The 16708-nt window shown below is 39.9% G+C and overlaps 1 protein-coding gene across 2 annotated transcripts in view; it reads left to right on the plus strand.

The window, feature by feature from the left end:
• Nucleotides 1–16708, plus strand: part of FAM117B (family with sequence similarity 117 member B) — a 141657-nt gene that overhangs the window by 55950 nt on the left and 68999 nt on the right. For both annotated transcript variants that reach the window (XM_073019941.1, XM_007965899.3), the window contains exon 2: nt 6451–6602. In XM_073019941.1, coding sequence (XP_072876042.1) covers nt 6451–6602 — 152 coding nt within the window. The remainder of the gene's footprint in view (nt 1–6450; nt 6603–16708) is intronic.

Below are 16708 nucleotides of genomic sequence, written 5' to 3' on the forward strand. Positions count from 1 at the left end.
CTTGAAAAGTTGTCTCTCCTTTCGGAACAAATAAATATGTCTAATTTATTTGCTTGCTGTTTCTGTGGATAATGGGAGGTACAGCCTTTAAGACAGTACCTGAGGCCAGGCACAGTGACTCACACCTGTAATCCCAGCACTTTGGGAGCCTGAAACCAGTGGATTGCTTGAGCTCAGGAGTTTGAGACCAGCTTGGGCAAAATAGTGAAACCCCATCCCTACAAAAAGTACAAAAATTACCTGGGCGTAGTGGTGCGTGCCTGTGGTCTCAGCTACTATGGAGGCTGAGGTGGGAGGATCTCTTGAGCCCAGGCTGGCGAGGCTGCTGTGAGTCCTGATCCCACCACTGCAATTCAGCCTGGGTGACAGAGTGAGACCCTGTCTCCAGGAAAAAAAAAAAAAAGTACCCAATCAAGTTCTAAAAATATTTATATCTAACACTAGTATATCAAAGTCTGTAGAACCTTTGTAATGGAATACCTAAGGGCCATGGTTTGGGATGCTCCACTAGCGCAATTGAAGTTACCCAGGAACCAGTTGAACAGGTACTCGTAGTTCGGGAACTCTGAACTCCAGAGCCCAAGGCATTGACTGAAATTTTCAATGCTACACCCTGCTATAGGTGGTTAATCTCTCTGAAGACTCAAGTTTTAAAGAACCAGTCAAGTGTCAAGTTCGAGCTGTAGTTTTTATTTGAATTGACCAAAAAGCATGTGAATTTATTTCATACACTTGTCCTTGTTGATAAATGATAGTAACATCAGAAGTCATTCTTTTCTCTGCATCTCAAGTCTTCTTCATTTAGGAAATTAACACAGAAAATTAATTTTTCCATTGGCCATTTACGACACATTGTATGTCACGGTTTGCCTTAATCACTGGGATGGGGGGTGGGAAATAAAATTCCTGCCCTGCAGAATCATGCTGTGTACCAGAACACAGGAACAGTCAGGAACCTTTGCAGTGAACTATGAGTTTGGGTGGCTGTTTGAGGAAGATTTTCCAGAGGAAGTTACATCTGAACTTAATTTTGAAAGGTTAAGCATGAATTAGCCACACCAAATAAAGGGATATAAGGGTAGAAACAAGCACCTGGAGGCATGTAAGGGCACAGTACATACTGGGAACTGCAAGTCCATGGTCTTAGTGTAGGGATCGAGGCAGTGCAGGCCAAAAAGTGAGACTTTAGAGGCCGGATCATGAAGTGTCTTGTTAGCTGTCAGTCTCGTCCTGTGGATTTCCTTATAAATACAGCCTTTGTTCACTTAGTCTGGGAACTTTTGAGTCATCTTTGCCTCTTCTCCCATAACCTCCTTGACAATTAGGCGCCAAATCCTGTCAGTTTTGGGAACTTGGATTGAAATGGAAAAATGACAAGGTAGGTGTAGACTGTGTTCTTTATTACAGGCTGTGACTTACTCTTTTTAATTTCTAGGGCTTAGTGCTGGCTCATAGCCCCTTAGTATCTGAATGAATGGATTAAAGGAAGGGAGTTCCAAAGATAAAATGTTCAGTATTTTTACACATATAACTCATCTGTTCTCCAGTTCGTTATCAAAATAATAATAATCTGGCTGGGCGCGGTGGCTCACGTCTGTAATCCCAGCGCTTTGGGAGGCCGAGGTGGGTGGATCACCTGAGGTCAGGAGTTGGAGACCAGCCTGGCCAATATAGAGAAACCCTGTCTCTACTAAAAGTATAAAAATTAGCTAGGTAAGTTTTGGTGATGCATGCCTGTAATCCCAGCTACTCGGGAGGCTGAGGCAGGAGAAGCGCTTGAACTTGGGAGGTGGAGGTTGCCGTGAGCTGAGATCATACCCCTGCACTCCAGCCTGGGTGACAGAGCGAGATTCTTTCCCCCCAAAAAAGAAATAATAATAATCCAATAATTTTAATAATCTTTGGAGGACTGGTTGAAAAGTTAACCCTTAGATTTTTAATTAAAAAAAAAAAATGACATCAGACCCATTAGTAAGGTCTGTTGAATTAACATACTGGTAGGCAACTGAAGCAACAATGGTCATAGTCAGGGAAGAAAAGTGCCAGACAGCTTTTAGCCATTTGATATAATGAATAGACACCAGTCTACATTGTGTGTGTGCCTTCCCACCCTGCCAACTGAGACTAGTTTTCTTGAGACTATCCCAAAAGGGACTTTTTTTTTTTTTAGTTAGAGGAAAAATTGTGAACATGAATATTTATTAAATGCGTTTCACTTGTCACAGTTAATAATGTGGGTACATATTTTCCTGAAAATGAATATATACTGCATTTGTTTTCTGAAAATGTACTACAAAAGGAAAACTGAACATGGAGAGATAGGTAGCATTTATAACAATTAGGTATTAGTGAAATAACTATGCCATTTTGAAAGCAAATTACGTGTCTCAGACGTATTTGTGAAGCAGCTTTTATGATTTTCAGCAACAACACAGTTACTGTAACTATTGTATTAGTGGAATTGAATCTTATGTGGGTCACATAAACCACCTGAACTTTTGTACTTGTAGCTATGCAAGACCCTTACCAAGATAATAATGTAATATAGAGAGGTGTCAAGAGGTGTTTTCTTACATATATTTGCCATCTTACAGAATAGAATAACACTGTAATATAATATTATGAATATATTTAAAAAATATTTGTAAAGCCCCTATGAAAGTTAAGCATCAATGAGCTAAGCTCATCCGCTTCCCCTGCCAAAAGATAAAATATATGAGGGTGTTGTAGCACAGAAACCAAGACATAAAGACATGCAGTAGAAACCAGGGGTCAGCAAACTTTTTCTGTAGTGTACCATGTAGTAAAATTTTAGACTTTACAGGTCAAGAGGTAAAATCAAAGATATTATGTAGGCACTAATATAATAAGAGAGCACACAATTTTCCACAAATTTTTAAGGAACAAAATTTCAAAATATAATAATTGAATGCATTTTTTTGTAATACAGCTCTAATGAGAAGAGGGAATTCTTTTTAAAGGGATAACTTTTCACTTAATTCTAGTTAAAAGTTGGTGTTCCATATCATCAAATCAATTGCAAATGTTCATTTGCTAATGCTGATCTATATGAAATTTTACGTATCATCTTTGAATGTGACTTTTCACCCAGACGAGAGATACACATGGCATAACTTTGTCATTATGATTTGTAGTGCTGAGCAGCAGTGTGAAGCAACGAGAGGGCCATATAAGGTCTTTGCTGTGTGTGCTTAATGCTGCCTTTTTTTTTTTTTTTTTTAGCACAAAAGCAGCCATAGACAACCTGTAAATGAATGATCATATTTGTGTTCCAATAAAACTTTACTTATGGACACTAAAGTTTGAATTTGATTTAACTTTTATGTATTACAAAATATTTTAATTTTTTCCCCCAACCATTAAAAAATGTACAATCCTGTTTTCGATTGCTAGCCATGCAAAAAAACAGATGCAAGACAGATTTGGCCTGTAGGCTGTAGTTTTCCCAACCACAGATATAAACCATAAAAATTCCCCAAATCTAATATGGGTATTTCTGCATTTTACGATTTCAGAAATTAATAACTTGTTTTAAAAGTGTTTCTATTGTTTTAATACCTTTTCTCTGACAGTATACTCCATATAAAAATTCAAACATTATAGAAATGCCTAAATTAGAAATTAAAACACTAATTCTGTCCCCCAAAAGGTTAGGTGCATACTTTTTCCAGGTTTAAAAAATAAATGTACTAGCACTGGCCGGGTGTGGTGCCTCATGCCAGTAATCCCAGCACTTTGGGACGCCAAGGCGGGCAAGTCACTTGAGATCAGGAGTTCGAGACCAGCCTGGCCAACACGGTGAAACCCTGTCTCTACTAAAAATACAAACGTTAGCTGGGCATGGTGGCGGGCGCCTGTAGTCCTAGCTACTTGGAAGACTGAGGCAGGAGAATCACCTGAACCTGGGAGGTGGAGGTTGCAGTGAGCCTAGATCGCCACACTGCACTCCAGCCTGGGTGAGACAGAGCGAGACTCTATGTCAAAACAAAACAAAACAAAACAAAACAAAAAACTAACACTTTTATGCACATCTAATTACTTTTTAAAACAAAATATGAGATCATACCTTTTATAAATGGTGAGGGCTTGCTTTTTTCACTGACTTTATCATGAATGGCTCTTTAGACCAGGACCTGTGTATCTATGTGCTTATTCTATGAATGGCCTATCATATTACATATTACATACGACTCTGCCGTAATATATCCAATCATCTTCTCATTTTGGACATTTTGTTGTTTCTAGTTTTCTGCAATTCATTGTTATGTGCTTTTTTTGTAAATACAATTTTAAACTTGATTATTATTTGAAATAGTTTTTTTAATGCCACTTTGATTTGGGGGCTTAATCTTAAAGGAATGTGCACATTGAATATAGTTTTATTGTGGTCCATTTATTTAGGAGAACACATTTTCCTTTTTTACTGGCAACTGTGGGGTAAGGGTAGTTTGAATTATTCTCACAGAAAATTATACATAGATTTATTTTCCAATTATTAAATCATGTATGAGGTATTGATTGGTACTTAAAGTTTATTTTGATGTATCAAAACTTGCCCTGCATTGTTGAAGAATTTAAGCTTTTATAAATAAAAAATATTAAATTAGCTATTGTATTATTAACTAGAAATCTGATGTTTACAATGTTTTAATTTTCTGATGTAGTAAAAACTATTTCCTGTACAGTGAAAACAGATGTTATTGCAAAACCCACTTTTTTTTTGAGATAAAGTCTTACTCTGTTGCCAGGCTGGAGTGCAGTGGTGTGATCTTGGCTCACTGCAGTCTCTGCCTCCCGGGTTCAGGTGATTATCCTGTCTCAGCCTCCTGAGTAGCTGGGATTACAGGCGTCTGCCACCACGCTTGGCTAATTTTTGTAGTTTTAGTAGAGACGGAGTTTCGCCATGTTGGCCAGGGTGGTCTTGAATTCCTGACCTCAGTTGATCCTCCTGCCTCGGCCTCGCAAAGTGCTGGGATTATAGGCGTGAGCCACCATACCTGGCCAAAACCCACTTTTTTATATGTGTCTTTCCTCACATTACTTATCAATGTGAGGAAACATTAATAAGTAATATTATATTGATATTACATTATTAAGTAATATGCTTTAATGCCACTGTATTATTTTACTATTTTAATTTACATTGGATATCTTGGATTATATTGGCAAATACCCACTTTGTTTGCTCAGAAATGAAACCTACCCCTGTTACAAAGCTGGTGGTTGGTTCTTGGCAGTTGATTTGGTTTATGCATCCCCTAGGATACTCTCAAAAGCAAGGGATCCATTAGCAAGGTGTTAATTTGTCTTTGTCTTTTGGGCTGGTACTAAGTTGTTGTGAAGCAGATGTGTTATTACTCCATCCTCTGTGAAGATTGAGGAATATGATGAGCACTAAGTGCCGGAATTACTTTTAGATGTCATTATCAAATAACATTGTCACTAATTTTTTAGTGACAATATTTAGTGAAAGATTGTCACTGATTTATTTTATATTTTCCCATGATAATTACCTTCCTGTCTTATTTTCATTATGTCCTCATATTTCCCTGAAATGTATCAAACAAGGGTTTAATTTATAAACAAAAAGAAGAATCCAAGTAAGAATTTGTTGGATATGAGGGATACATTGATTCTATAGAAAATTCCTGGGCCCAATCCCTAGGGATTTTGATTTGGTAGGCCTAGGGTGCGTCAACTGTTTTCACTCAGTATAGTTCTCTTGAGAGTCATGCAAGTTATTGCGTGTATCAGTAGCTTGTTCCTTTTTGTTTCTTTTTATATACAGTAATCCTTCCTTATCCTTTTTTTTTTTTTTTAATGGTTTCAGTTACTTTTAGTCAACCTTGGTCTGAAAAGATTAAGTGGAAAATTTCGAGAAATAAACAATTTATATGTTATAAATTCACGCCATTCTGAGTAGGGTGATGAAATGTCTTGCTGTCTCGCTTCCCCCACCAGGAACATGAATCATTTCTTTGTCCAACCTATGCACGTTGTCTATGCTCCCTACCTGCTAGTCACTTTGGAGCCCTCCCAGTCACTGGATTGACTGGCATGGTTTTGCAGTGCTAATGTTTGAGGAATTCTTGTTTTACTTAATGGCTCCAAAGCCCAAGAGCAGTGATGCTGGCTTGTTGTTATACTTGTTCTATTTTATTATTAGTTATTGTTGTTAATCTCATGGTGTGCCTAACTTACAAGTTAAACTTTATCATAGGTTTGTATATATAGGAAAAACCAGTATATATAGAATGGAGTACAATCTGCTGTTTCTGGCATCTTTACTGGGGGTCTTGGAAGTATCCCCTGTGGTTAAAGGGGATAACCATCGTTAAGTTGGAGAACTTTCTACATAGTTTAAAACTTAGTTTCTGCTTTGTTTCTTTCCTAATTTTATTAAAACAAGCATTTTTGTCTTAAATCTAGGTGACAAAACACGACAGCCTTCTTCAAGCCCCTCCAGTATTATCCGACGCACTTCCTCCCTGGATACTCTTGCTGCACCGTATCTTGCTGGGCACTGGCCTCGTGATAGCCATGGGCAAGCTGCACCTTGCATGAGGGACAAAGCTACACAGGTAAGCTTACTATAGTTCTTATCCTGAAGTGTTTTTCTCTGAAGCTACTTCTTCTAATATTATTTGTTCTGCTTTGAGTAGAATAAACATTAGTGTATATTAGAATTAACTTGAGAAACTTATCAAAAAGAGCAGATTCCAAGCCTGACCTCCAGGTATTCTATAGTAGGTCTTTGTTGGGGCCTGGGATTGTGCATTTTAAATAGCTATCAAAGTAATTCTGATACATACAGATAATTTATGAACATACTTTTTTCCCCACTTATTCTTTATAAGTTAGTTTACAACAGGGGTGTCCAATCTTTTGTCTTCCCTGGGCCACATTGGAAGACGAATTGTATTAGGCCACACATAAAATACACTAACACTAATGAGCTTAAAAAAAATTGCAAAAAATTCATAATGTTTTAAGAAAGTTTACGAATTTGTGTTGGGCTACGTTCAAAACCATCCTGGGCCTCATGAGGCCCATGGGCTACAGGTTGGACAAGCTTGGGTTACAACATCATAATATATTTAATATATGGAATTTGGTCTTAAAAATTTGTAACAGCAAAGATTAGTGACTATCTAAGCTTACGTTTTTGTGCCAGAAAAACTTTCATGTATTGGGAGATGGGGACTGTGTTACTTTGCTGATCCTACAAATGTAAATATCCTGACAAAGGGACTCTGGAAGCAAAGTTTTATACTTCTAGGTTTGTAAAATTGTTAAAGGGATCTCAAGAAATCATTCAGGGCTGGGCAGGGTGGCTCACGCCTATAGTCCCAGCACTTTGGGACGCCGAGACGAGTGGATGGCTTTTGAACCCAGGAGTTCAGTATCAGCCTGGGCAACATGGTGGTGAAACCTCATCTCTGCAAAAAATACAAAAATTAGCCGGGCATGCTGGTGCACAATTGTAGTACCAGCTACTTGGGAGGCTGAGGCAGGAGAATCACTTGAGCCTGGGAGGTCAAGGTGCAGTGAGCAGTGATCATACCACGGCATACCAGCCTGGGCAATAGAGTGAGAACCTGTCTCAAAAAAAGGAAAAACAAAGAAGAAGAAATCATTCAGATCTACCCCTTAGATTTACAGATGAAGAAGCGGAGGTCTAAGGTCATACAGCCGGTTGAAGACTGCATCTTAGTTTGGTGTAGTTTCTTTCATAGTAATTACCACAATTATAATTAATTATTTGTGTAGTTATTTATTTATGGTTTCTTACAGTCACTAGACAGTAAGAACCATGAAGACAGGGATTGTGTCTGGCTTGTCTATTGCTGTATTTCTTTTTTTTTTTTTTTTTTTTTTTTTTTGAGACGGAGTCTCGGTCTGCCGCCCAGGCTGGAGTACAGTGGCCGGATCTCAGCTCACTGCAAGGTCCGCCTCCCGGGTTCCCGCCATTCTCCTGTCTCAGCCTCCCGAGTAGCTGGGACTACAGGCGCCCGCCGCCTCGCCCGGCTAGTTTTTTGTATTTTTAGTAGAGACGGGGTTTCACCGTGTTAGCCAGGATGGTCTCGATCTCCTGACCTCGTGATCCGCCCGTCTCGGCCTCCCAAAGTGCTGGGATTACAGGCTTGAGCCACCGCGCCCGGCCTCTATTGCTGTATTTCTATGCCCAGGACTTAATACTATATGGAGAATAAATTGCCCAAGGAATATTTGCAAAGGAATGCATGAGCAAAACAGTTACAACTTTATTGGTAGTGAAGAAAGAAAAACATTTAAAGATTTAAGAGATTTTTTATACTGATTGTTGAAAATCAGGTAAGGTACATCTCGATTTAGACTTCAGATTGACGTTATTCCTGGTCTCAACATTTTTTGAAGAATGTTTTTTGTTTTTTCTCTTTTCTTCTTCTTTTTTTTTTTCCTGAGATAGAATCTCGCTGTGTTGCCCAGGCTGGAGTGCAGTGGTGCAATCTTGGCTCACTTCAACCTCTGCCTCCCGGGTTCAAGTGATTCTCATGCCTCAGCCTCCCGAGGAGCTGGACTACAGGCGTGCACCACCACGTCTGACTAATTTTTGTACTTTTAGTAGAGATGGGGTTTCACCATGTTGGCCAGGCTGGTCTCAAACTCCTGTCCTCAAGTGATCTGCATACCTCAGCCTCCCAAAATGCTGGGATTATGGGTGTGAGCCACCACAACTGGCCCGAGATAGTGTTTTTTATTTTTATTTTTTGAGATGAAGTCTCTCTCTGTCTCCCAGGCTGGATGGAGTGCAGGGGCACGATCTTGGCTCACTGAAACCTCCACTTCCCGGGTTCCAGCGATTCTCTTGCCTCAGCCTCCTGAGTAGGTGAGATCGCAGGCACACGCCACTATGCCCGGCTAATTTTTTGTGTTTTTGGTGGAGACGGGGTTTTTCTGTGTTGGCCATGCTGATCTCGAACTCCTGACCTCAAGTGATCTGCCGGCCTCCCAAAGTGCTGGGAGTACAGGCATGAGCCAAGGCGCCTGGCCCTGAGAGAATGTTTATTAAAGAACTAAGTAAACATACTTTTCTGTGGTGGTTTTGGATTTGTATATTGATTCCCAATATTCCAGGTATTCTTGGTGGGCTCAGTTTATTTTCTGTTTTGATAATCTTGAAATGGAATCCTACTGTTAGAGCAGACGATTGGGATTTGAATTACCTTGGTGTTTATACTTTAGTGCCAGCTACAGAAATGAAAATGTAGACTGTGTACTCATCGAAAGTAATGAATCTTTTCTGAAATTGACTTTTTTTTTCTTTCTTTTTTTGGGATGGAGTCTCACTTTGTTGCCTAGGTTGGAGTGCAGTGGCCTGATCTCAGCTTACTGCAACCTCCGTCTCCCAGGTACAAGCAATTCTCCTGTCTCAGCCTCCCAAGTAGCTGGGACTGCAAGTGCACGCCACCACGCCTGGGTAATTTTTGTATATTTAGTAAAGATGGGGTTTCACCATAGTGGTCAGGCTGGTCTCGAACTCCTTACCTCAGGTGATCCACCCGCCTTGGCCTCCCAGAGTGCTGGGATTACAGGCATGAGCCACTGCACCCAGCCTAAAATTGACTTTTTTAACCAAAGAGTTCTGTGAAACTCTGCAGTTATTCACAGTCTGTAACTTTGCTGAGCTTAGGGCTTATAGTTTGGAAAATGAATACGGTGTCCACTTGCTTTCTGCTTCATCCACATGTCACATTTAAATTTGTAGAAGTTTATTTCCTTGAGCATTCCTACAGCACCCTTTATTTCCACTGTTTTAGGTTCAGTGGGTTCAGACATTTTGTCATGTTAGTAAAACTATGCTATCATGCAAGCCATTGGGAGCTCCTTGATCTGTGGATGCAGTTCAGTAAGTCTTTTTAGCAAATTGCTGTGACCTAGCAAATGAATTAAAATATAAACCCTATACTCTCTGCCTTTTTATAAACGTCCCCCAAATTGGGAATGTTAAGGGTACAAATAAAAAGAAAATTTAGGTCTGGGTGTGGTGGCTCACGCCTGTAGTCCCAGCACTTTAGGAGGCTGAGATGGGTGGATCACCTGAGGCCAGGAGTTCGAGACCAGCCTGACCAATATAGTGAAACCCCATCTCTACTAAATATACAAAAATTAGCCAGGTTTGGTGGTGGGTGCCTGTAGTACCAGCTACTCGGGAGGCTGATACAGGAGAATTGCTTAAACCCGGGAGGTGGAGGTTGCCGTGAGCTGAGATCGTGCCGCTGCACTCCAACCTGGGTGACAGAGTGAGACCCCATCTCAAAAAGAAAAAGAAAAAAAAAGAAAGAAAATTTATAATTGTCGTACTGTTAATCTTATTTGTAAAGCTCATGTGTAGAATCTCCTAAAAGATAACTGGGCACTCCAACCTTTCAGTTACATAGTGGGCTCTCATCTTTGGCAAGTGAATTTAACATTAACAAAATTAATCAAAAACTCTCAAATTCCTTATTTGCAGATACTGGGTTTCCCTAAGTGTATGCTAGTTAAATCAACTTTTAAAAATTATGGTAAAATATGTATAACATAAGGTTTGCTGGTTTGACCATTTAAAAATCCATGCCTATGTTGTTTTACTGCACTTTATTGGGCTTCACAGATACGGTTTTTTTTTTTTTTTTTTACAAATTGAAGGTTTGTGGCAACTCTGCATTGAGCAAGTCTATCGGGGCCATTTTCCAAAAATGTGCTCACTTTGTATCTCTGCCCCATTTTGGTAGTTCTTGCAATATTTCAACCATTTTCATTATTATTGTATCTGTTATGGTGATCTGTGCTCAGTGATCTTTGATTTTACTGTTAATTGTTTTGAGGTGCCATGAACTATGCCCATATAAGACGGGGAACTTAATTGATGAATGTTGTGTGTATTCTGACTGCTGTTCCCCTGAGTCTCTCCCTCTCATTGGGCCTCTTTGTTTTCTCAGACACAATAGTATTGAAATTAGACAAATTAATAACCTTACAATGACCTCTAAGGGGTCAAGTGAGGTGGAGAGTTGCATGTCTCTATTTCAATCAAAAATTAGACATGATAAGGCTTTGAAAGCAAGGCATATCAAAAGCTGAGACAGGCCAAAAGCTAGGCCTCTTGTACCGAACAGCTAGCCAAGTTGTGAATGGAAAGGAAAAGTTTTTGAAGGAAATTAGAAGTACTACTTGAATGAGCATTATGAATAAGAAAGTGAAACAAGCTTTATTGCCAATATGGAAAAAGTTTTACTGATCTAGATAGAAGGTCAAACCAGCCACAACATTCCATTAAACCAAAGCCTAATCTAGAGTAAGACCTTACTTAATTCTCTTCAGTTCTTATGAAGGCTAAGATAGGCGAGGATGCTACAGAAGAAAAATTTAAAGCTAACAGATTGATTTATGAGGTTTAAGGAAAGAATCCATCCTCATAACATAAAAGTGAAAGGTGAAGCAGCAAGTACTGATACAGAAACTGTAGTAAGTTATCCAGAAGATCCAGCTAAGATCACTGTTGAAGATGGCTACACCAAATAAGAGGTTTTTTTTTTTTTTTTTTGAGATGGGGTCTTGCTCTGTCACCTAGGTTGGAGTGCAGTAATGCAGTCATAGCTTGGTACAACCTTAAACTCCTGGGCCCTGGGCTTAATCAGACCTCCTGTCTCAGGTTCCCAAGTAGCTGGGACTGTAGGCACACACTGACGTGCTTGGCTATTTTTTTATTTTTTTATTTTTAATGTTTTTGTAGAGATGGGGTCTTGCTGTGTTGACCAGGCTGGTCTTGAACTCCTGGCCTCAAGCTATCCTCTCACCTTGGCCTCCCAAACTGCTGGGATCACAGGTGTGAGCCACTGCGCCCAGCTAGATTTTTAATGACAAAACAGCCTTATCTTGTAAGAAGATGCCATATAGGACTTTCATAGCTAGAGTGAAGTCAATGCCTGACCTTATGGGACAGGCCACCTGTCTTGTTAGGGGCAAATGCAGCTGGTGACTTTAAGTTGAAGCCAGTACTCATTTACCATTCTGAAAATCCTAAGGCCCTTAAGAATTATGCTAAATCTACTCTGCTTTTGCTTGATACATGGAATGACAAAGCCTGGATGCCAGCACATCTTTTTATAGCATGATTAACTGAATATTTTAAGCCCACCATTGAGACCTACTGTTCAGAACAAAAGATTACTTTATTACTGCTCATTGGCAATGCAACTGGTCACCCAAGAGCTCTGATGCAGATACACACAGAAAGGAATGTTGCTTTCATGCCTGCTAGCACAACATCCATTTTGCTGCCCATGGATCCAAGAAATAATTTTGACTTTCAAGTCTTATTATTAAGAAAATACATTTAATGAGGCCATAGCTGCCATAGATAGTGACTCCTCTGATGGTTCTGGGCAAAGTAAATGGAAAAGCTTTTGGAAAAGATTCACCATTCTAGGTGCCATTAAGAACATTTGTGATTTGTAGGATTAGGTCAAATATCAACATTATCAGGAGTTTGGAAGAAGTTGATTCCAACCCTCATGGATGACTTTGAGGGTTTCAAGACTTCAGTAGAGGAGGTCCCTGCAGATGTGGTGGAAATAGCAAGATAGCTAGAATTAGAAGTAGAACCCGAAGATGTGATTGAATTGCTGTAATCTCATGATAAAACTTAAGCAAGACAAATTGCTTCTTATGGATGAGCAAAGAAAGTGGTTTCTTGAGATAGAATCTACTCGTGATGAAGATATGGTGAATATTGTTGAAATGACAACAAAGGATTAAGAATATTACATAAACTAACTTAGTTTTTAAAGCAGTAGCAGGTTTTGAGAGGGTTGTCACCAATTTTGAGAGAAATTGTACTATGGGCAATATGCTACCCACGCAGCATTGTGTGCTACAGAAAAATCTTTTGTGAAAGGACCTGAGCCCATTGATGCAGCAAACTTCACTGTTGTCTTATTTTAAGAAATTGCTGCCCGGGTGCGATGGCTCACACCTGTAATCCCAGTACTTTGGGAGGCTGAGGTGGGCAGGTCATGAGGTCAGGAGTTCGAGACCAGCCTGACCAACATAGTGAAACCCCGTCTCTACTAAAAATAGATGCACTAAAAATGTGCACCTGTAATCCCAGCTACTCAGGAGGCCGAGGCAGGAGAATCGCTTGAACTGGGTGGCAGAGGCCGTGAGCCAAGATCATGCCATTGCACTCTAGCCTGGGCGACAGAGTGAGACTGTGTCTCAAAAATAAAATAAAATAAAATAAAATAAAATAAAATAAAATAAAATAAAATAAATAAATAAGAAAGAAATTGCTGTAGCCACCCCAGCCTTCAGCAGCCATCACCCTGATCAGTCAGCAGCCGTTAACATCAAGTCAGGACCCTCCACTGTCAAAAAGATTGTGATTCATTGAAGACTCAGATGATGATTAGCATTTTTAAATCAATATTTTAAAATTAAGGTATGTATGTTTGTTAAGACATGTTATTGCACAGTTAATACACTATAGTATAGTGCAAACTAACTTCTATATGCACTGGGAAACCAAAGAAATTCATGTGACTTGCTTTACTGTGTTACTCCCTTTATTGCAGTGGTCTGGAACTGAACTCCCAATATCTTTTGAGGTATAACTATATGTAATTTAGTGGCATTAATTACATTCACAATGTTGTGCAACCGTTGCTAACTATTTCCAAAACGTTTTCATCTCTCCAAAAAGAAACCCTGTAACTCCCTATCCTCCTTTTTTCCTCACTAAATACCACTGGCAGTTAATACTTAACCACTATTGCACTTTCTGTTTCCATGAATTTGCCCATTTCATGTAAGTGGGAACATACAGTTTGTTCTCCTGCGTCTGACTCATTTCACTTAGCATAATGTTTTTGAGGTTCATTCATGTTGTATCATTTATTGGACTTAATTCCATCCTGACTTCCTCCTGCCTCCTTCCCTTTGTTGCCTAGGCTGGAGTATAGTGGGATGATCACAGGTCATTACAGCCTCGACCTCCTGGGTTCAAGGGATGCCTCCCCTGCCCAGCCTCCTGAATAGCTAGGACTATAGGCTTGCACCACTATGCCCACCTTGTTTGTTGAGTTTTTAGTAGAGACAGGATCTTTCTATGTTGCCCAGGCTGGTCTAGAACTCCTGGCCCCAAGTGATCCCCACTCCAGCCTCCCAAAGTGCTGGGATTACAGGCAAGAGCCATCACATCTGGCCTTAATCTCTCTTAATGAGTAAATAATATTACATTTATCAATATACCACATTTTGTTTACCTGTTAATCTGTTGATGGATATTTGGGGTATTTCTACCTTTTGACTGTTGTGAGCAATGCTGCAATGTACATGCAGGTATCTGTATGAATCCCTGCTTTTCAGTTCCTTTCGATATATACCTGAGAGTGGAATTGCTGGGTCATATGATAATTTGATGTTTAGTTTTTAGAGGAACTGCCAAACTGTTTTTCACAGCAGCTGTATCATTTTCTGTCCCCATGCATGAAGGTATATAATTCTGGTTTCTCTATATTTTCACTAACACTTGTTTTAAAAATTATAGTCATCCTAGTAGGTGTGTTGTATCTAATTGTTAGGATTTGTTTTCCCATATAACTAATGGTGCTGAGTATCTTTTCATGTGCTTACTGGCCATTTGTCTATCTCCTTTAGAGTTCAGACACTTTCTTAACATCTCTGTGCCTCTGTTTCTTTTTTGTAAAATGGGAGAACTATAGTACCAATTTTTTGAGGTTACTTTGAAGATTAAATAAACAAAACATGGCTGGGCGCGGTGGCTCAAGCCTGTAATCCCAGCACTTTGGGAGGCCGAGACGGGCGGATTACGAAGTCAGGAGATCGAGACCATCCTGGCTAACACAGTTAAACCCCATCTCTACTAAAAAAAAAAAATACAAAAAACTAGCTGGGCGAGGTAGTGGGCGCCTGTAGTCCCAGCTACTCGGGAGGCTGAGGCAGGAGAATGGCATAAACCCGGGAGGCGGAGTTTGCAGTGAGCTGAGATCCGGCCACTGCATTCCAGCCTGGGCAACAGAGCGAGATTCTGCCTCAAAAAAAAAAAAATAAAGAAAGAAAACATATAAAACTCTCAGAACAGTATCTGGCATCTAGTAAATATTCAATAAATGTTCTCTGTTAAATTAAAAATTAAAGTGATTATCTTTAGTTATTGTCAGATTTGAACAAGAATGGAACATAGGTTTTATCCCCTAAGGAATTTGATCTATTGCTTTTGTCTTCCTAGAGCATCCTGTTGAAAAGATTCAGGATAAAGATTGCTGAGACTGATAAGTGATTTCTGCCTTTAGCAAGGGGCTTGGGGCACTTTTATCATTTATTTGCCAGTCTAGGCAGTGCTGCTGCAAAGAATATGTTGGAAATACTTTATCTTAGGTTGTAGGTGGGTGCTTTCAGAAAGCTGATGTAGACTCTTTGCAAATTTTATCATGTCACTACTCTAAGCCCTGGTTTCTTGATTTTTTTTTTTTTTTTGGAGACAGAGTCTCGCCCAGGCTAGAGTGCAGTGGCGCAATCTCGACTCACTGAAACCTCTGCCTCCCAGGTTCAAGCAATTCTCCTGACTCAGCCTCCTGAGTAGCTGGGATTATAGATGCCCACCACCATGCCTGGCTAAATTTTTTTTTTTTTTTTTTTTTTTTTTGTATTTTTAGTAGAGATGGGTTTCACCATATTGGCCAGGCTGGTCTTGAACTCCTGACCTCAGGTGATCCGCCCACCTCAGCGTCCCAAAGTGCTGGTATTACAGGTGTGAGCCAGCGCACCCGGCCTGATTTTGAATAATTATGTATTACTCTCAGGCCTTTCCAGCTCCTAGGGGAAGATTGGAAATGGGAGAAGGAGATTCTGGAAAATACAGAGAAAGAGAAATGCAGCATTTAAAAAGTTAACAGGGCCGGGCACAGTGACTCACACCTGTAATCCCAGCACTTTGGGAGGCTGAGGCAGGCGAATCACCTGAGGTCAGGAGTTCAAGACCAGCCTGACCAACATGGAGAAACTACATCTCTACTAAAAATACAAAATTAACCAGGTGTGGCGACCCATGCCTGTAATCCCAGCTACTTGGGAGGCTGAGGCAGGAGAATAGTTTGTACCCGGGAGGTGGAGGTTGTGGTGAGCTGAGATTGCACTATTGCACTCCAGCCTGGACAATAAGAGCGAAACTTTGTCTCAAAAGAAAAAAAAAAAAGTTAAGAACATGGAACAAGTTTTGAAAGATGTTAATCTCTCCTCCTGTGCCATACCCAACCTCATCATTTGCTTTGGTCATGAGAATGAGTGAATAAGATTTTACTGTACATGATTATTTATCGTCATAATTATTTGACACAAAGGTTTTCTTTTTTTTTTTTTTCCTATCTCTTTGGCAGTCATTCTTTATTCTGTGTATGTTCAAATACCCTGAGAGCCTTCTAGCTTAGTGCTCCAGCATGTCAATGGGCCTAATTGCCTATAAGACTGATTTGCCATTTCTGCTTTAGAGTTTGTACAGAGCTACCATGTCACCAACCTCTGCCCCCACACTGCCTCTATGTTCTTTTAAAGATTCTTGTCTGATTCTTTGCAAGTTCGCCTTCCAAAAACATTAGATTAATTTGTATTTCCAGCATTAGCTACCCATGTGGCAGTTCTATTA

The sequence above is a fragment of the Chlorocebus sabaeus genome, chromosome 10 (genome assembly GCF_047675955.1).
Source record: "Chlorocebus sabaeus isolate Y175 chromosome 10, mChlSab1.0.hap1, whole genome shotgun sequence".
NCBI classification, from domain to species: domain Eukaryota; kingdom Metazoa; phylum Chordata; class Mammalia; order Primates; family Cercopithecidae; genus Chlorocebus; species Chlorocebus sabaeus.